The sequence below is a fragment of the Dipodomys merriami genome, unplaced genomic scaffold (genome assembly GCF_024711535.1).
Source record: "Dipodomys merriami isolate MVZ:Mamm:240054 unplaced genomic scaffold, mDipMer1.0.p SCAF_34, whole genome shotgun sequence".
NCBI lineage: Eukaryota > Metazoa > Chordata > Mammalia > Rodentia > Heteromyidae > Dipodomys > Dipodomys merriami.
The window spans coordinates 6908058-6928427 of NW_027204937.1; the positions used below are offsets into that span (position 1 = coordinate 6908058).

Below are 20370 nucleotides of genomic sequence, written 5' to 3' on the forward strand. Positions count from 1 at the left end.
AATATCACTAATTTGGGAGACACAATTTACAGTGCTTAACATCCCAGTAGTCTAGATTCAGAGTGACAAAATTAGACATTTTAAAAAGGTAAGTGATAACCTGGAGGCATAGCTCAGATGATAGAGCACCTGTGTAGCAAGTTCAAGGCCCTGAGTTCAAAACCCAAGGACCATTAAAAACAAAAGCAGGTGTGGCTTTCATTGTGTACCAAGGGAATCATAACACTGCCAGTGGTTTTACCAGAGTTTACCAAATCTTATTAACTGAGTCTCAAGTTTCTACTAGATACAAACCAAAACACTGTGTGGACAGGCCAGATTGTGCTTTCCTTCAACTCCTGGTCCCCAGTTTTTTGGAAACTCCACATGCCTACTTACTTCACATTCTCCTCCCAACACCCACAAACTTTAGCTTTCTGTTTGCTAGGCTTGCCTGTGCTTCGAATTATGCTGGCCCCTAGAGGCTCTGGATGAAATTGCAACTCCAGTTCAGAGCAGCTGCATGCACAGAGGTCATGGCTTCAGAGAAAAGTAGGACTAGAAGAGGCTTTCTCTTGTCGATATCTGATATTGCTGCTCCTTTCACAGCTGATATATTGGTTCAGCTCCATCTCTCCACAAAGAAATAAACAGACACAATTTGGGATGAGAGTTTAGCTCAGAAGTTGGGCTTACAGCATCCAGGCACTAGTGGCTCACACCTACAGTCCTACTCAGGCAGCTGGGGTCTAAGGATCATGGTTTGAAGCCAGCCCAGGCAGGAAAGTCTGTGAGACTCTCATCTCCAGTGAACCAGCAAAAATCTGGAAGTGGAACTGTGACTCAAGTAGTAGAGTGCTAGCCTTGAGTGAAAAAGCTAAGGGACAGCTTACTGTACTCATGTACAAAGTCCTCCATTGGATTCCCAAAATCAGCTTCCCAGAAAGATACAACTTCAAAGAATAACATTAATTGAAATTGAAAAGTATCTTAAATGAAAATGAGCTCATGCTCTCCTGTGCAGAATTAGCACTCCATTTCAACCAAATTGCCACTATTAACATGGGGTAGGGGAGCTTCTTATAATAAATAACAAATATGCTTTTGATTGGTTTCAAATAAAAAGTACTCAAGAAGAGTCAGTAATCAATTCTGCCTCTAATCTGTTAGTCTTTATGTAATTTATTAAACAGGCTCTTGCAATCTAGTCCAAACTAGACTTGAATTCACCATCAGCTTTTTTAGCACTGAGATTTTAGGATTACATGTATGCCATCGGCCATCACACCTGGCTTGCTGCTAATCTAATTTTAAATGAGTTCTTTATTTTTCCTATTTCTATATTTTCAAAAGAAAATTTCTGTGTGTGTGCGTGTATGTGCGTGTGTGCGTGTGTGCGTGTATGCGTGTGTGTGTGTGTGTGTGTGTGTGTGTGTGTGTGTGTGTGTGTGTACCAGAACCAGACCTTGAAATCAGTGCCTAGCATTTTCACTATAGCTTGGCTTTCTTGCTCACAGCTGACATCCTACCACTTGAACCATGCGTCCCGTTCAGCATTTTTTGGTTAACTGGAAATGAAATCTTACAGACTTCTCCAGGGGCTGTTCTAACCCCACTTCTCCAGGTCTCAGTCTCATATATAGATAGGATTACAGGCAGGAGCCACTAGCACCTGGCTGAGAAAATATTTGAGTTTAAAATGTTCTCTTTCGTGAATCATATTACTTAGCATTTATATTTTTTTCACTTGTGCTATAAGAAGATTAATGGAAGGGGGCCAGGCATAGCGATTCATGCCTATATTCCCAGCTTCTTCACATGTGAAGATAGGAGGACTGAAGTCCTAGGCAAACAAACACACAAACAAAAATACACTGGCCAAAAAGAAAATACACACACACAACACATGCACAGCAAGACCTATCTGAAAAATACTAAAAGCATAAAAGGAATATGGTTCAAGTGGTAGAGTACTTATCTAGCAAGCAGGAACCCCTGAGCTCAAATCCTAGTACTGAAAAAGAATTAATAATACTAGACTACTTTGAGGCCATATTTGTAGTCTTCACACATAGGGGCATGGAGCACATGCCTAAAAGCTGTAGCCATAAAACAGGAAATTCTGATGTCCTGTAGCAGGGGCCTTCTAGCCACTGCTTGTGTTTGTTTTCACAAAAGCAATGTGCATGGGGCAGTACCAGCCATGCAGTTGCCATGGCTGACCTGTCACTAGATGATTGCTTTTATGTCAGCTAAGCTGGCCACTGGACAAGTCAAAGAGGTCAGATGTGTCTGAGAATATGGAAAGACTTGCTGTGAGTGTCTTACACCGAGCAGTCACCTATGCATGTGGCACAGAGAGATGAAGACTGCAGATGGAGAAGGAGAGGGATCTAAATTGCTAACTCTGGCTATAAGAAGGAGATAATTATACTCTTCAAGTCTGATTGTTGCTTATTACCAGTTGTGGATTAGACATCTGAGATTGATATGTGTATTGTTAACTGTTCCCAATTCTATTTGCTTCAGTAGTTTGTTTTGCTCATTTCTTAGTGTCTGTGGAATTACTAGGCAATCAGTTTTTAACAAAATCATATAATCTATATGCTCTACTTTTTTTTTTTTTTTGTCGATGGTGGGGCTTGAACTCTGGGCCTGGGCATTGCCCCTCAGTTTTTCAGCTCAAGGCTAGTGCCCTACCACTTGAGCCACAGCGCCACATCCAGCCTTTTCTGCTTATGTGGTGCTGAGGAATCAAACCCAGGGCCTCATGCATGCAAGGCAAGCGCTCTACCACTGAGCCACCTTCCCAGCCCTTGAGTGGCTTTTTTTTATACAATTTCTTTTTTCAGATGGGAATTTCAATATGTAGCTCAGGTTGGCCTCAAATTTTGTCTTTGCCTCAGCCTCCTGAGTGCTAGGATTTATAGGTATATACTCAACTAAGTACTATACCACACCCAGCTAACCTTATAAGCCAAGAGGGTCTAGTTTTGGAGGTCCTGAAGAACCAGGCTCAGCGACTTGCCCCAACAAAACAGGAGATAAGTGTTGCTGAGTACAGGAGAAGGAATGGATGTCTTCTGCTTGGCCACCCAGGGAAAACAGAAGCAAGGCTGTCTTGGAACTTTCTAAAGTGGTCTGGGGGTTGTATGGGGAGAGGACAGGAGCAAGAGTCAAAAGGGTTTGCATAGCTAGCCATCTCAATCAGGTGGTGTTCTGGTTGATCATTATCCTGAGGCTGGTCACGCAGAGTTTTATCTGTGTCAAGGAAATAGCTGGTGTGGGCGGCAGCTTTGATTGACTTCACAGGATGTTTATCTGTCAGACCTGTGATCCTGGAATCCAAGCAACTCAGGGAGTGCATGACTCAGGAGGAGGCACAAGTAAGAAAGGCAAGGTGAAGCTAATTCAAAGACTAAACCTTCCTTTAGGTTTAAGAAAATGAGCGCCGATTTCTAGATGCTCTTCTGGTGGTCTGCTGCAGGACATGGAAAAGCTGGTGTTGATACTCTGTTGATGTCTTTGGAAATTTTTCAAGATTTTCAAAATCCCTAAACTGTTCTTATCTTAGTGGCTTCAGCCTTGAAGGAGAAACTAGACAAACACTCCTTCAGTGATGAATGTGTCTACGTGCACAGCTGGGCAGGGATCTGACCCAAAGTTGAAGGCAGCAAAGAGGGCAGATGCAAATGAAGGCTGAAGGCTGAGTTGCCAAGATTATATCAACATTTAGTTACCCTTCAGGCATCTGCTGGCCCAAGAGAAGGGTCAATGCTGTGGCCAGAAGTGCCTTGATCCAGCAGTACCACAGATACAGATATTATGGTGCAGGAGTCAAATCTTTATAGTCGCTGGGAAGGTGGCTCAGTGGTAAGAGTGCTTGCCTCACATACACGAGGCCCTGGGTTTGATTTCTCAGCACCACATAAACAGAAAAAGCCGGAAGTGGCACTGTGGTGCAAGTGGTAGAGCCCTAGCCTTGAGCTGAAAAGCTGAGTGACAGTGCTCAGGCCCAGAGTTTAAGCCCCACGACCAACCAAAAAAAAAAAAAAAAAAATATATATATATATATATATATATATATATATATATATATGTATACATGTATATATACATTTCAAAAATGGAAAAATCAAGAACTAAAAGTTACTATATAAGAATCTAGAGGAAACAGCTGAAAAAGTTACAAAATGATTTTCGGGAGAAACTAATAGGAGAAAGGAGCAGTGAATCTCTTATTAAATATTCTAGAATGGTTTTGACTTTTGAAAATCATTGTTTAAAGCTAAAATAAAAAAGGAAAAATTGAGCTGGGCACCAGTGGCTCATATGTCTAATCCTACCTACTCAGGAGGCTAAGATCTGAGGATTGTAGTTCAAAGCCAGCCCAGGCAGGAAAGTCTATGTGTGACTCTTGTCTCCAATAGCCACCAAAAAGCACCAGCTTTTTGTGTCCAGGCCCAGAGTTCAAGCCCCAGTACCGGCACAAAAAAAAAATCCATGTGTGAATATAGTTTCGGGAGAAACTAATAGGAGAAAGGAGCAGTGAATCTCTTATTAAATATTCTAGAATGGTTTTGACTTTTGAAAATCATTGTTTAAAGCTAAAATAAAAAAGGAAAAATTGAGCTGGGCACCAGTGGCTCATATGTCTAATCCTACCTACTCAGGAGGCTAAGATCTGAGGATTGTAGTTCAAAGCCAGCCCAGGCAGGAAAGTCTATGTGTGACTCTTGTCTCCAATAGCCACCAAAAAGCACCAGCTTTTTGTGTCCAGGCCCAGAGTTCAAGCCCCAGTACCGGCACAAAAAAAAAATCCATGTGTGAATATAGTGAAGGGAATGGCTTATGAATTCTTTTCTTTTCTTTTTTTTTGGCGTATGAATTCTTAACTTTGGCTCCACAGTAAATTCCCTGCCTTGATGCTGTGCAGGTTCTCAGTTCCATGTAGACCGAAAGAGATTTTAGATATGTGGAAGAAAATACGGGGCATCTTAGGGATAGTGGCTATACTTTATTTAAAGCTCTTCATCTACAGACTCATCATTGGCAGTAACAGCAGCAACAGCCCCTCATCCAGCGGCTGTAGACTTGCTTAAAACAACAGTACATACTACAACAACCGACTACCAAAATGGAAGCCCCCACTCCCAGAACAACAAGTAGCCAACGCCAGGAAACCAAGTTGGCCCACCATATTTGTAAGGGCAACCCAGTAAGCTGCTGGATGCTGGTTCCCTCCTGAGAATGTGTTAGAGCAGAGCTAACATTGGAGTGATTGCCGGGGATGTAAACACAACACTCAGTCCCCAACTGAGTGCACATACCTCCCTGGGCCGCAGTGAGCAAATCTAGGGCCATGCGTTTTTGCAACACTACTTTTTGAGGTTGATCCCCTGCTTCATTCAAGGCAGATGGGGCCTGGTGCGTGTGGTTTAATGCTCTGGCAGTGTATAAGGTCAAGGCAGTCACCTTCTTTTCTACATCGATGCTCGAGTCTTGAAGCATAAATAGGCCCAGTGGGTAATACCACCCTGGGGCCCGTCTCACTCTATACTGTGCCTGGACTGCTCCCCAGTTCTGTGGCCTATTCTGCATTTCATATCGAACCGAGGCTGGGAGATACGGCCGGCCCCAAGTACATCTACCTACCCAATTCTGAGGCCGGTACGGCCACCCGTAGTTACCACACACCCACAGTGTACCCCAAGGTACAGGCAGCATTGCCTTCTCTGAGCCCTCCCTGTCTGCAATCACCCGATCACAGAAGGACAGTGGCACCCATCCCACTGGTTCCGTGCCGTTAAGGCGTTCTACACAAATTGGGAACGTGGTGGTGAATTTCACAGCCTCTGCTAATAACCAAGGATCTCCATCCTTTGCTGTGGACCCTATCAAGGGCATTGCGTGGTCAGCACGCTCTCTGACTGCTGACAGGAGAAACCCTTTGGTGTCCTTCCACTCTGCTGAGCCAGGGAAAGTCTCCATCAGCCAAGTCCAGTTGGCCAAAGTCATGGGCTGGATACACCACGGAAGGCCCTTCGAAGCACTCACTGGCAGTTCCGTGCACACCCAACACGAGGACACATTTGCCACAGCTGCATAGGTACGGGCCCAGTCAATCACAGTATTGGCCTGTAAGATCCTTCAGGGTTAGAAAGAAAGAGAGGTCATGGGTTCCCATAAAGGCAAATCTCTACAGTCCAGTAACATACGTACTAGCTTCTTATCACTGGACAATATGATTTCAGCAAGTGAGGGCTTTCCGGGTCTTCTAGCAAGAGTATGTTGGTCCTTGGGTTCAGGGTGTACTAGGAGTAGAGAGCCAAAATGGGCCATAAAGATAAAGCAAAACTTCCCTGTAAGACTCATGACCCAAGCGGGATACTATTGGCTCAAGCCTATAATCTTTGCTACTTAGGAGACTGAGATCTGAGAATTGCAGTTCAAAGCCAGCCTTGGCAGAAAATTCTGCAAGACTTGTTATTTCCAATTCACCAGCAAAGTAAAGATATGGAGGTGTCAAATGGTAAAGTGCCAGCCTTGAGTGAAAAAGCAGAGCGAGAGTGCAAAGGCTCTGAGTTCAAGCCCTCCAGGACTGGCACAAAGAAACAACTTGGAAAACAGCTTGTCATGTAGGGGCCCAAGTTCCTGTGAACTAAGAGAGTGGCTTTCAAGTTCATTTCTAAACCCTTCCCCCAGGGGGATATCCGCATTACGTGTGGGTCACTTTAACCTTCCAGGGCTATGAGCATGTGGCCCTATGGCTGCTGAATATACCCTCTGGGGCTAGTAGCAAAGCATTACCTTGCCTCTCAAAGCCAGGGTTTAAAAGGATATCTTACTTTGTTATCTGCCGCTGGATGGGGGCTGTAGTATGATGCAACATGGCCTCTTTGGAGCCCAGCCTTCCTTTTGGCTTAGGGATCTGATCACCAGCTATGGCCACCGTGTCCACCGATTTAGGAACTGGGGACCAGGTATGTAGTGACCCCATTCCTGCTGCTTGGGAGTAGTGAGGTACATACAATTTCTATTTGGTGTGCAGCTGCTTCATCCAGTCATAGTGATGTTTGTCCCCACTCAGGGCTGCCCACATAAAGCAGTTAACGTGTTGTGAGCTCAGAGTATAGCTCTCTAGGCAGCAATTTGACAAGGGAAAAGCAGGCAATTCAGTAGCCATATCGAGAGCCCAAAGTACATATCTAGTACCGTCCATTAGAAGGGGCCTGCCCGATATAACCTCCCTGCCAGCTAGTCAGGGAAGGCGCTGCATACTGTGTTTCCCTTGTGCTACCATTCTACAAGGATGCTTGTATGAGCATGCAGTACATTTTGGGTAGGCCTGCTATAACGGCCTCCCAAGGAATATGCATTCCCCAGGTTTTCACAGTGACCACACAGTCCCTACTCCAGCATAGAGTAGCATAACCATGCAGCTAAGTTAGTAGCAGGCAGACACTCTAGCCACTGAACTGTCACCAATGTATCTGCCTCATCATTCCCTGGACTGGCCCTACCATGTGCATCACAGTGATGTCTTTTTTTGGTAGCCCATTCTTCATAGATTTTTGTCACATGGTCTGTCTCTATAGGGACAGTGTCGTACTACCCAACTGTCCAAATTCCAAAGTCAAATATCTGTATACATCCCAACTACATATAAATTATCAAGGGGCTTCCTCATGGCCACTAGCCAATCAGCTACATGCTGACTACTCTGTCCATCTGGTGTCATCAGCTTGTGTCTGTGGGTAGCTGTACTGCAACATCCATCTAGGGTGCTGTGTTGCATTGGCTAGACCCACCAATGTACTTGGTAACTGAAGGCATTCTGTCCTTACAGGGGGAGACCTTGAGCTCTCTGTTCTCATGGACAGAAGGTGCTGTTTCATTGGCCACAGAATGTATAGGTACCCAAAACTATGCAACCCCTAGGACAGTGGGCTGGTAGAGAAGGCATTTCTCTGCTCCAACTATGTCCCCTAGTTAGTCAATGTGGGATCTGGACTACTCCAGTATAGTACAAGGCACTTTGGCCCAATTTTGTATCCATCCCATTAGAGTGTAGGTGGCCCTCACTACCACTGTAGCCAATCTTGTCCCAGTTTCTATAGTGATCAGGGCCATGTACCCTATTGCCTACTGTTTCTCTACCAGGAAATATCACCTTTCAACTCCTTTCCTTGACCAGGGCCAGAAAACATGGGTTGTCTCATCCATAGCTCCCAACTGAACGCATCCTGAGTCACCTAATAAAAGGGTAGGTTTGGATCTATCACTTAGAGGCCTGTGCCTCCTGAATTAGCCTCCTAGCTCTTTGACAAGCCTGTTTTGCCATCAAACACCCTTCCTCAGGCTGGGAATATGGCTTACTGGTAGAGTGCTTGCCTAGCATGCATGAAGCCCTAGGTTCCATTCCTCAGTACCACATAAACAGCAAAAGCCATAAGTGGTGCTATGGCTCAAGTGGTAGAGGACTAGCCTTGAGCAAAAGAAGCTCAGGGACAGTGTATAGGCCCTGAGTTCAAGACCCAGGATTGGCAAAAACAAAAACACAAAAAAACCACCCTTCCTCACCAGTGGATACAAGAACAACATGTATGTGGTGGTAGAGACAAATGTTCTCTAGTACCCAAGTAACCCAAGGAAGGCCTGTAACTGGGAGTTGGGGGATGGGGGGGCGGGGCAGAGATAGACCTGTGCTTTTATCTATAACTGCTTTGGGCATCATCTTTGTCTTACCCGACCAGACAACACCCAAAAGCTTGACTGACAAGCCAGGCCCTTGAGTCTTGTCGACGTTTAGCGACCAGCCACATGCTTGCAGGTGTCCTACCAGCGTGGTGTTGATTTCTCTAAATCTGTAAAGCAATCAGAGGTTATCATCAACAGGATGAAATATATGCACAGAGACTCTATTCCCAAGACACCAGCCACCAAACCATGGCTCAAAGTTGCACAATGCAAATAAGACCTGGAACATCCTACTTAAAGCCAAAATGTTCCTGAATCTCTGGAGCCAGGACAGTGGAGAGAAAGCATTCACCAATGCCAAGACATAGTGGTATGTTCCACAGCGGTTCACTCAATCCCGCCTGGACTTCCTCATGTGCCACAAGGGAGGGTTGACTGGGCTGTGTGTAGGGTAGGTGATAGCAGCCTTCAGCTCACAGATTACCATTGATGCCTCTTGGTGCCCGTCAGGCAGGTAGTAATCTTTCACTGTCCACCATGGCAGAGGTACTGCATCGTGTGGGTGTTGGGTGTGACCTCGTACTGCAGCTCTCACTATCCACATTCCTAGTCAGTTCTCCAGCCATGATCCCTGGAAGACACCAATCTTGCAGCTGTATTCAGGTATGAGGGACACATATACTGCATGTGGGGGTAGGGCATCTAATACCTACTAAAAGTGCTTTCACTTGGATAGCTTCCATAGCCATGAGTACCAGGCACTTTTTCCAGATTGCCAAAATAAGACTATATTCTCTTCCTTTGTCCACAAAAGCCAGTACTTGTTGGCCATTGGATCCAGTGAATCGCCAATTCTACAGCTTCTGTCTACTAGATGGGCACCTCAACCACAGCCCTAATCAGAAACACAGGCAGAGGGAATGTGGTCCTCCAGGCACAGTGTGCATACAGCAGAGAAGACCATCTTGGTGTACTTCTGCTCCAGGTTTATCTGGTTCCATAATCCTGGCAGGTATACCCTGCCTGGTCTGTTCCAGCTGTCAAGTTCAGTATATCAGTCACCACGGGGGCCCTGATTGCTGGAGGCTTGACTGGGGCTTCTCCTCCCGCTGCTTGGATCTTTCCATTGCACGCACTCCTCTGTTGACACTGGATTTCATCTCACCCAAACTTCACAAACATGGTGACCTAATTTATAAAGTGGCCCACATAAGGATCTAAGACAGTCATGAACAACCCAAAGGAGGAGACAGGGGCATTTCACAGCTCCAGGGCCTTCATGCTTGCAGTAAAGTGCTCATTGGGCCCTCCTGTGTTGGATTAAACAGCCTGTCACGTGCCCAATTCTTGAAGTACCTGCACCAGCTTAGCACAGGACTGCCATTTATTTCCAGTCTCAGTCTCTGGGACTTCTGCATCAGCCAGATTCAAACAGCAGCCTTCACCCACTCCAACAGTAATTGCCTTGGCCCGTGCCTTTAGCTAATTGTGCAGTCTCTGCCAAAGCCAGGGGTATGCAATGATCCAGGCCAGCTTCTCTCCTTCTGGGGTTCAGGCAACACCATCCGCCCCTAGGAGTATAGCCACAGCAACCATGCCCCCAAGGGCTCCCTCTGCTTTTGGCAGAACTTTGCATAGGGCAGGTATGTAGTGAACTGTCACACATGGCTGCCCAGTAGTCTTCTCTGGGAGTGCTTGCTGCTGATGCTTCCTCTTCTGCTACACTGCCAGTCAGCCCTTCCAGTGTACTGTCACCTTCCTTCTCCAAGTCCACGTCTGAAAGTGCAGACCAGGCCCTCCAAACCTCCATTTCCAAGGTCTGCAACACAGCTCCAGCTGCTCATCTCTCAAGGTTCTCGGCTGTGTGCATCTTTTTTTTTTTTCTTTTTGCCATTACTGGAACTTGAACTCAGGGTCTGGGTGTTGTCTCAGATCTTCTGGATTTGGGGTGGTTAATTGGAATAAGAGGCTCACTGACTTTTCCTACCCAAGCTGATTCGGAACTGCAGTCCTCAGATCTCAGCCTCCTGAGTAGCTAGGGTTTATAGTCATGAGCTACTGGTACCTGGCTCCATGCTAACTCTGGTCAGAAACTTCCAGCCCACGTTAACAGCTGCTTTGCAGGTGGGCCCCATCCTTCAGATGGGGTTCCATCATCTGGAACTCACAGGGCTCCCATCCATCCCTTCCCATCTCCACCCGGGATGGCAGAACCTCCACCACAAAGTACCACGTGCTCCCTTCCAGCTGCCCTTTCATCAAAGCCTCAGGGGCAATACTGTCCTGCGCTGAGTTCTGCCAGCTACACCAGGTTCTCAGCTCCAGCTAGACTGAAACGAGATTCAGGATGCAATAAGGATAATGGTCATGCTTTATTCAAAGCTCATCATTTGCAGTAATAGCAGCATGCGCAGCAGCAGTAGCTATATCCTCCCCCATTCAGAAGTGAGGCATACCTTCGTGTTCCTGTCAAGGCTTCGAAGCTCTGCAAAGCTTTAAGCAAAGAGCTCGAGAATTTTGGGGTTATTGTTATTGTTGTTGATTGCTTTTTTTTTTTTTTGGCAGTGTTAGCATTTGAACTCAACTTCATGCTGGCTAGGCTGGCACTTTACCACTTAAGCTAGGCATCCAGCTCCGGTGCCAACTTTTTATTTTTTATTTTTTTGCAGTCCTCTCTCTTCTCTGGAAACTATTTGAGTCTTCTTGATTCTGCAGGACATAATTATTCTTGAATACAATCCCTTGGGACCATGCAATAAAGACATGTGCCTCAGTATGCAAGTAGGACATTTATTGAACCCGCAGTTTTCTATTATTGAACAGAAAGTTCCAGTGGACCTTCGCTGTTGCGTTTATCCTGAGTTATTCAATGCCACAGTAGCCAAAGCACCAGCGAGTGCCTCACATGAAATATTTTCTTGGGGGGAATGGTTCGAGAGACAGACACGGTTGAAGGACATACAAGTTAGAAAAGGAGCCCTGTGGGAGGGGGCGACGCTGGGAGGGGGAAACACGGAGTGTGGACAGAGTGCGGTGGGAGGGGGGAACACAGCCTGGGCGGGAAGAGGGGTAGGAGGAGGAAACACCCACCGAGGAGTGAGCGCAGTGAGAGGGGGGAACACAGACCAAGGAGGAAGGGCAGAGGGAGGGGGAAACATGCTTATTGGTTCTTCTTCCACTGATGCCAAAGTCTCTGATGCTTCCTCGGGCTCGGGGGACAAGGCTGCATCTCCATCCTCGATGCCACACATCTGCCCTTTCTGGAGCAGAGAGGTCTCCTCCTTGGGTGGGTGCATCGCCCTCTCCTTGGTCTCCTTACGTGAGTCTCCCCCTCCTCTTCCTTGGCTTCCTTCCTCTTGCTTCAAGCCACTGTCTGCTCTGCCTCAGGTGGGTAAACTATGAAATGCTTGCATCATCACAAGGGTTGGGGAGGATGTGGGGAAAGAAAGTACTTTTATTAAAAACCGGGTGAGAATTTTGTTGTTGTTGTTAAGCTACTCCTGGAGCTTGAACTCAGAGCTTTTGCACTCAAGGCTGGTGTTATACCACTCGAGCTATGCTCTACTTCTGGCTTGTTGCTGGTTAATTGGAGATAAGAAAATCATGGGCTTTTCTGCCCAGGCTGGCTTCAATCCAAGATCCTCAGCTCTCAGCTTCTTGAGTAGCTAGGATGATGGGTATGAGCTACCAGTGCCCAGCTTCTGATGAGAATTTTTTTTTTTTTTGCCAGTCATGGAGCCTGAGCTCTGGGCCTGGGCACTGTCCCTCAGCTCTTCAACTCAAGGCTAGCGCTCTACCACTTGAGCCACAGCGCCACTTCTGGCTTTTTCGCTTATGTGGTGCTGAGGAAGCAAACCCGGGGCCGCATGCATGCAAGGCAAGCACTCTACCACTGAGCCACCTTCCCAGCCCTCTGGTGAAAATTTAAAATGGTGCAACCATTGGGAAATTTCAGCAAGTTCTATGAAATGTAACACATTCACACCCACCACCACAAGCAGTTCCAGGTTTAGTATCTACAGCAACACTACCCTTAAGAAGGAGAGGCACAAAACTTCAAGGACCTGCAGGGGTTTGTTTTGTTTTATTTTTCACTGGGCTGGTGTTGAGCAGAAAGGACATCAGTCACCTTTCCCACCCGCCACCTTCCTCTGGGAGAACTTGCTGGTCCACATGATGCAGAACAACCAGACCACACATCTTAGGATAAAGTCAGGCACCCCAAACACCACAGCGCTTGAACTACCGTGACATCCATACCTATTGTTAGTAAGAGCCATGCAGCCCCTGTGCCCTTCCTAAAAGGGACCTCTGCCCTCCAACTTCTCCACTTCCACTGTAAGTGCCTCATCTGCTACCCACAATAGATGACATGGACCACAAGCCAAGCACAGGGCATCCCTCTTCCTCTTCTCAGAACCTCAAAGGTGGAGGTGACGTTCAAGACTTACTTTAAAAAGAAAGAAAAAAATCTGGCATGATGTGATTCCCAGCTCTGGGAAAGCTGAAGCTAGAGGGTTGAAAGTTCAAGAGCAGCCTGGGCTGCATAAGGAGACCCTGCTTCAATGTTTTTCAAAACTGAGATCTTCAAAAGACACATAGCCTTCCTCTCTGCCTATTTGGCCTCCCTTCCCCTCCCCAGAGCACATGCAGATGCCAAGACTCACCTCCAGGTCCTGCAGTCCCAGGTATGATGGTGGAGGAGAGTGTCAGAAGCTGGCCTCAGTCTGGACTGGGAGCTGCACTTCGGGGCTAGACTTGTAGAGCACTGACCACACCCCCAGGAGATCTTATCCTGCCTTTTCACGAGCCAGGCCCCAGGGAAGGCTTCGATGCTTTCACAAGCCAGGCCCCAGGGAAGGTTTAACTACTGCCCAGCAAAGAACTTGCTCTTAAAGGAGGCTGCGGGCTGCTGCTGTAGGTATGTGAAGTCCTCCTGACGATGACAGACCTGTGCCCTCCCTGTACCCCCACACAACACCAACACTGGGAATTCAACTTCCTGTTTCCCATTCAGCCTCTTGGGCCCCATTCTTCCAAATATCACTGGAGTCTGGACAGCTCCAAGGATCTGGGGTAGGTCTCTAGGATTGAAAGTTTGTCATCTGTAGTTGAGCGCTAGTAGAGACACAAGAAAATTGGCGAGGGATGTGATCTCATATTTGATTTTTACTTGAGTAGAACTATCTGATGAGTTTGACTGGATTGTGCCTGGGGATTCTTGCTAGATCTGCTGTTATAACTGTGCTCATCCTATAAACCCTGCTCACTGAAACCAAGGCACCACACACAATTAAAAAGTATAGGTTTTTGGATGAGACATGGCTTAAGTAGTGAGGCACTCGCCTAGTAAGTCTGAGGCCTGAGGTCAACCTTCCTAGTGCACAAGAAAAAGCAAAGAGTACAAGACTCTCGGTTGGGAATGTAGCCCAGTGGTAAAGGGGTATCTAGCATGTAAAACTAAGTAAGTCCACACACATGTGGTTCTAGGGTAAAATATATGTATACATGTATGTGTATATGGTTCTAGAGTGACATATACGTGTGGTTGCAGAATGAACGCTAGCTTTGGGTATGAATCATGGCTTCAACCTCTTCCCATCTGTGTGACCTGGGGTCAATCCTAAATGCTCTGGCTTCTGGCTCTCATTTGTAATGACCAAGCCTATCTCATAGGAGATAATAACAACTAATAGGCCAGAGTGCCTGGCACAAATTGTGAGTTTATATTCAATAGTGCTGTTGATAAGTGGAATAAGCAGCAAATAAAGGAAGGAGCAGGTTGCCATCCAATTTTGACATTTGAACATACTTTAGAAAGATAACTTAAAAACATTTTTTTTGGGTCAGTTTTAAGGCATGAACTTAGGGCCTGAGTGCTGTTCCTGAGCTCTTTTGCTCAAGGCTAGTGCTCTACAACTTTGAACCACAGTGCCCCTTCTGGTTTTCTGGTGGTTAACTGGAGAGAAGAGTCTTACAGACTTTCCTGCCTGGACTGGCTTTGAACTGTGATCCTCAGATCTCAGCCTTCTGAGTAGTGAGGGTTACAGGCATGAGCCACTGGTGCCCAGCTTGTGCCATTCCATTTTAATATCTACTTGTTACCAGAGTTGGGGCCAAATCCCCAGCGCCAAGGAGCCCTAAGGTTAGCCACCCATCCTAGAAAGCCAAAGCAAAGAGATGAGCAGTGGTGAAAGCAGGAAAGTTGCTTGCTTAACAGTTTGATCACAAGCAGCAGCAGAGGTCTACTGACCTACATACAATCGATACTTGAAATATTTACAGACCGCAGTGTTCTGTCAGCAAGGACTGCAGGTTTCTGTGGTAATCGTCCAGGTTGTCTGGGTCTGGCCATGCTTTGGTTGATCCTAACCTTGGCCCTTATCTCGAGATCAGCCATGAGGAGCTGGGATCATACCAAGATAGTCTATTGAGAAACAACCCTCTGTAGTTTCTTTCAGATGTTCATCATTCAGGACTGTTTTTCTTGAGATCCAAGGTTACTGTAGGGAAGAAAGAGTCTGGCAAACTCAGAAGAAATGAAACAAGGTAAACTCAGAAACATATGGGTTAGCCAGGTCACTCACGGGACCTCTCAAACCCCCAATGTCAAGCCATCATTCCATTTCAGTGAGTGTGATAGGGCCCTGCTACACCACCTTAATTGTCACATTTGGTTTTTTTCTCCTCAAAAGACTTGTGGCCTCTGGCTCTGGAAATTCTGAAAGTGAAACCTTACAGACTCGCTATTGCTCATGAAAGTTTTAGATGGAGTCATTCAGTCTACAACTTCTTATTATTAAGCAGTTGTTACATGCCTGGCATTAGCACTGTGTGGGCTCATGGATCCACAGTCCCACAAACACAAACCATCCCAGTTTATGAGAAAGTGCTAGAGTCCTATGGAGGAAAAAAACTGACTAAATTAATTTAGACAAGGCTGGTCAAAGAAGGTTGTTGTGTGAAAGAGAGCTATGATCCCAGTCAGCTGATGCCAGGCTGACTGATTTGGGTGGGGACTTGAGTGAAGAGATCTCTAGAAAGCAGAGGAGAGTGGAAAGGCATAAATGAGATTCAATGATTGGATTTTTATGTGCTTGGAATTTCATCCCAAATACAAAGTTTTAAGCAGGGGCATGTATTTACTTATTGTGCATTTGAAAAGGTAATTGATGATTCAGGAGAAGATGAGTAAGGATTCCAATTGATAGCTTCTTGATGATGGTGGAATGAATTATAATGATCACTAGTAAATGAAAAGCAAACAGACTCAGAAGAATGTTGTAGGTAAAATCTAGGACTTGGAGCTGTGCGCCAGTGGCTCATGCCTGTAATCCTAGCTACTCAGTAGCTGTGATATGATATTTCCTCCTTAAGTCATTTATCTTAAATATCCCCCAATCATTCAGTAGTTCTTCATGGGATATTTCCTGAAGATCTACTACTTGTATGTAGCAGCGTTTTCCCCAGGATAGGATGTGTCCCAAATTCCTAAATGTGTTCTGATCCATCCTGAGGCAGGCCTTCTGCATTTCTACCTGTACAAATTCATCAATGTAGAGAGTTAGGCAGCTGCGCCCTCTGTTGGTGTATTCTGAAACTACAGCTTCATCTATTCCTTTTTTAAATGAAGTTACTCAAGTCCTCAAGAGTCCTTGTACAATGAGTGTCGCCATCAGCCTTCTGAATCCCTGGGGTCTGTGTCCTTGGATTCAACCAACCATAGACTGAACATGAAGTTAAGCCTGTGATATTTGCCTCTGTGTTGAATATACAGACTTCTGCTGGTGTTTCTGCCCAAATAATACAATATAGCAACTATTTGCATGTGTTAAGCATTGTAAGTAATCAAGAAATAAATCTGAAGTATACAGACAGTATGCTTTCTATTTCTTTTCTTTTTTGTGTGTGCTGGCCCTAGAGCTTGAACTCAGGGCCCGAGCACTTTTCCAGAACATCTTTTGCTCAAAGCTAAAGCTCCATCATTTGGAACACAGTTCTACTTCCAGCTTTTTGGTTGTTAATTGGAGATAAGAGTCTCACAGACTCTCCTGCCTGGGTTGACTTCAAACCGAAGAGATCTCAGCCTCCTAAGTAGCTAGGATTATGGGTGTTAGCCACGGGCACCCAGCTAGGATATGCTTTTTGTGTATGTGCTGGTACTGGAGTTTGATCTCAGGGTCTCAAGCTCTCCTTTGGCTTTTTGGTCAAGGCTGGTACTCTACTACTTGCACCACAGCTCCACTTAGGGCTTTTAGCTGATTAATTTGAGATATGAGAGTTTCTTGGATTTGTCTGCCAACACTGGCTTTAAACTGTGATCAAATCTTAGCCTCCTAAATAGCTAGGATTATAAGTATAAGCCACCAGGATCTGACTCAAAAGATAGGGTTTTGCAAGGGACTTTAGTATCCATGGATTTTGCTACCCTGGAAGGTCCTGAAGGTGATTCCTGTAGATACCAACAAAGGTTCGCATAACCTAGAGGCAGACTGTGGTCAAAAGCAATGGCAACCAAAGAGCTCTTGAAAAAGAAGCTGTGGTGACAGGTTGAGGTGAAAGCCAACTCCAAGAAAAAGAAGCCCGAGGCAGGCCTTGGTGATTCTCACTCAACACACCAGGGAACCAATGCTCAACGTGGTGTTGAGTTGCAAAACCCTATGCTGGACTCCACTCAGGTCCTGTGCCAGCTCTCTGAGCTGAACTGCCTGCATTCCTTCTTGGAATCTCAGGAATGCTCTTTGCAGAATCTTAATATAAATCCAATGTTTAAATGTCATTTGTCTGCTATGCCTTTGGTCAGGACCAACTACAAAGCATTCCATCACTCACCAGGTACTTACTGAGCACCTGCAGTACCACAGGCATTGTTCTCCATGAGAGCCCATGGCAGACCAACATCAACTCACATCCTACCTGATATTATAGTGGATAAAGAAATCAGGTGAAATAGATGTAGCTTGTTAGATGGTGACAGTGGTTGGAAGGAAAACAAAGCAGAGAGGGGACACTGGTGACTTCCAAGACCCAAGGGACGTGCAGGAACTCACCTGCAGATGCCACGTGCAGAGCAGGCAGACAGAGGGACCTGGGTGACGTGAGAGCAGAGGATCTTGCTGAATGCAGAGGAGAAATATGTGGATAAAGAACAGATGTCACAGAGCCGGCCACCTTCACATGACCTTGTAGATCCTAGTAAGGACTTCAGCTAGTGAGCCACAGTGGAATTTCCTTCAGATGGCTTTACGCAGAGGAATGAAATCAAGGAATCTGCTATTGTGAAGCCTTAGCCAAAGTACAGCCATTTTGAACTCAGACTCCATTTCGAGAGAAGGCCTCTACTGAAAATATGAACTCAGGTTCCTGGAGAAACTCCAGAATGTCCCAATAACGTTCTGCCCTGTAACTCCCATAGCAACTGCCAGTCAGCAAATAACAGGAAGGTACCTAAAGCTCCAGATGTTGCCTAAGATAGTATTGCTAACATTCTTGCGGTTTAGCCCATGTATGCTAGCCAATAAGATTGTGATAAGACTTGCTTGCTAGATGTTAACCAATCATGTAGTTGCTAAACTGGAAATCCCCTAAGCCTAACTTTGTAACCTATAAAAAGCTTGCTGAATGGGGGGTCGGGGCTCTCAACTCTGACCCGCTGCGTTGGTGACGGTTGTGAGTCCAGGCTCGAGCTTGCAATAAACGACTCTCGTGTGCTTGCATCAGAATCAGCTCCTTGGTGGTCTTTGGAGATCCACAATATAGGATAACACTATCTTTCCATATACAGAATTATTCTAGCTATTGCAGATTGTGGGACCAAAGTGGGACACCATTGAGAAGGTTATTACAAAACTCCAGACAAGAGATGGCTTTGTAGAAGGACCTACTTCATGAGGATGGGTGTGAGCTGTGAGGGAAGGAGAGGACACTTGATATGAGGAAGGCTAGGAGCAAAGGGTGAAGATGGGTCAGATTTGGACATGTTAGTTTGGAATACATGAAAAGCATTCCAAACATACTTCATCCCTGGAGAGGTCAGGTTGGGAACTGGTTATGTGGATTTGGAGTTAGGTAAGAGATACAGCTAGAGATGCAGCCTTGAGAATGATCTTCACTTGGATGCTGTTTAAATCCATGAGCTGTGCCAAGCCTTGGTCGCTCATACCCATAGTCCTAGATACTCAGCAAGCCTAAGATCTAAGGATCAAGGTATACGGCCAGTCCAGGCAGAAAAGTCCATGGGACTCTAATCTCCACTTAGCCAGCAAAATTGGAAGTGGTGGAATGGCTCAAGTGGTAGAAGGCTAGCTTTGAGCAAAAAAGAAAAAGAAAAGGCAAGAGTGCCAGGTTCCAAGGTCAAGCTCTAGTACTGGCACACACACACACACACACACACACACGTGTGCACACACACACACACACACACACACACACACAAATTCATAAGATGACTACTGCTGAGCACTGGTGGCTCACACCTGTAATCCTAGCTGCTGTGGAGGCTGAGATTTGAGGATCATGGTTCAAAGCTAGCTTAGGCAAGAAAGTCTTCAAGACTCTTCTCTCCAAGAAAAGCAGATATGGCTCAAGTAATAGTGCTAGCCTTGAGCAAAAGAAGCTCAGGGACAGTGTCCAGGCCCTGAGTTCAAGTGCCAGGGACCAGCAAAAAAAAAAAGAAAGAAAGAAAGAGAGAAAAGATAACTAGAGTATGTTTTGATGAAAAGCACTGAGCCCTCTACCACTTGGATAATCAGAGATTTGCAACATATGAAGGAACAAAAATAAAAGTGGGAAATAAACTAATAAACTGTGATGTGATACTGGCCAACTGAACAAAAAAAATGTGTTTTTGTTTGTTTTTACCTGTCCTGCACCTGGGCACTGTCCCTGAGCTTTATGCTCAAGGCTGGCACTCTACCATTTGAGTCACAGCTCAGGGTGCGAGGTAGTTTGAAGCCTGGGCTGGCTTCAAACTGCAATCATCAGATCTCAACCTTCTTAGTAGCTATGATTTCAGGCATGAGCCACCAGCAACCAGCTGGAAAAAAAAATAGCTTAAGAGAGAGAATAGACCAGCTGTGGGTAGTAGCCCATGCCTTTAATCTTAGCATTCAAGATACTGAGCCAGGAAGGTCAAGAGTTCAAGGACAAACCACTACTACTATCTACTTGGAAGGCAGAAAAAGGAAAGATCACAGTTCCAGGTACAGAGTGAGACCCTGTATCAGAGGGGGGGGGGAGAGAGAGGGGGGAGAGAGAGAACCAGAGTCTATTGTGTCTAGTGCTGCTGAGGGATTGAATAGGACAAAGATGGAGAACTGGTCCTGGATATTGCATGGTTTCTGTAACTCTCCCCTGCCTTATGGTGAAATGTCTTGTTCTCACTTCACCCCCAGGTTGTAGCTGATACCAACATAAGTGCCATAGCGACTCAGCTTGAAAACATGTCTACAGGCTACCACCTAGGCTCCCCCAGTGCCAACCATCCGGAAGACACAGAGTGAGTATTGGAGATGCAGAGTGCCTCCTATGTGTGTGGGCCACATTCCTGACTTTTCCCAGATTTTCAAGTGCGCCCTCTACAGGAGAGGAGAAGAAATGTCTCATTCTCAGAGAAAGTCCAAGAAGGCAAGAGCATGGCCTTCTTGGTTCTTCACCAGACTATGGTCCCACCCTAGGAGCTCTTCACAGACC

The 20370-nt window shown here is 45.9% G+C and overlaps 1 protein-coding gene across 4 annotated transcripts in view; it reads left to right on the forward strand.

Annotated features, from left to right (window-relative positions):
* Positions 1–20370, forward strand: part of Patj (PATJ crumbs cell polarity complex component) — a 283552-nt gene that overhangs the window by 253801 nt on the left and 9381 nt on the right. For all 4 annotated transcript variants that reach the window (XM_069987179.1, XM_069987180.1, XM_069987182.1 and 1 more), the window contains exon 43: positions 20073–20176. In XM_069987179.1, coding sequence (XP_069843280.1) covers positions 20073–20176 — 104 coding nt within the window. The remainder of the gene's footprint in view (positions 1–20072; positions 20177–20370) is intronic.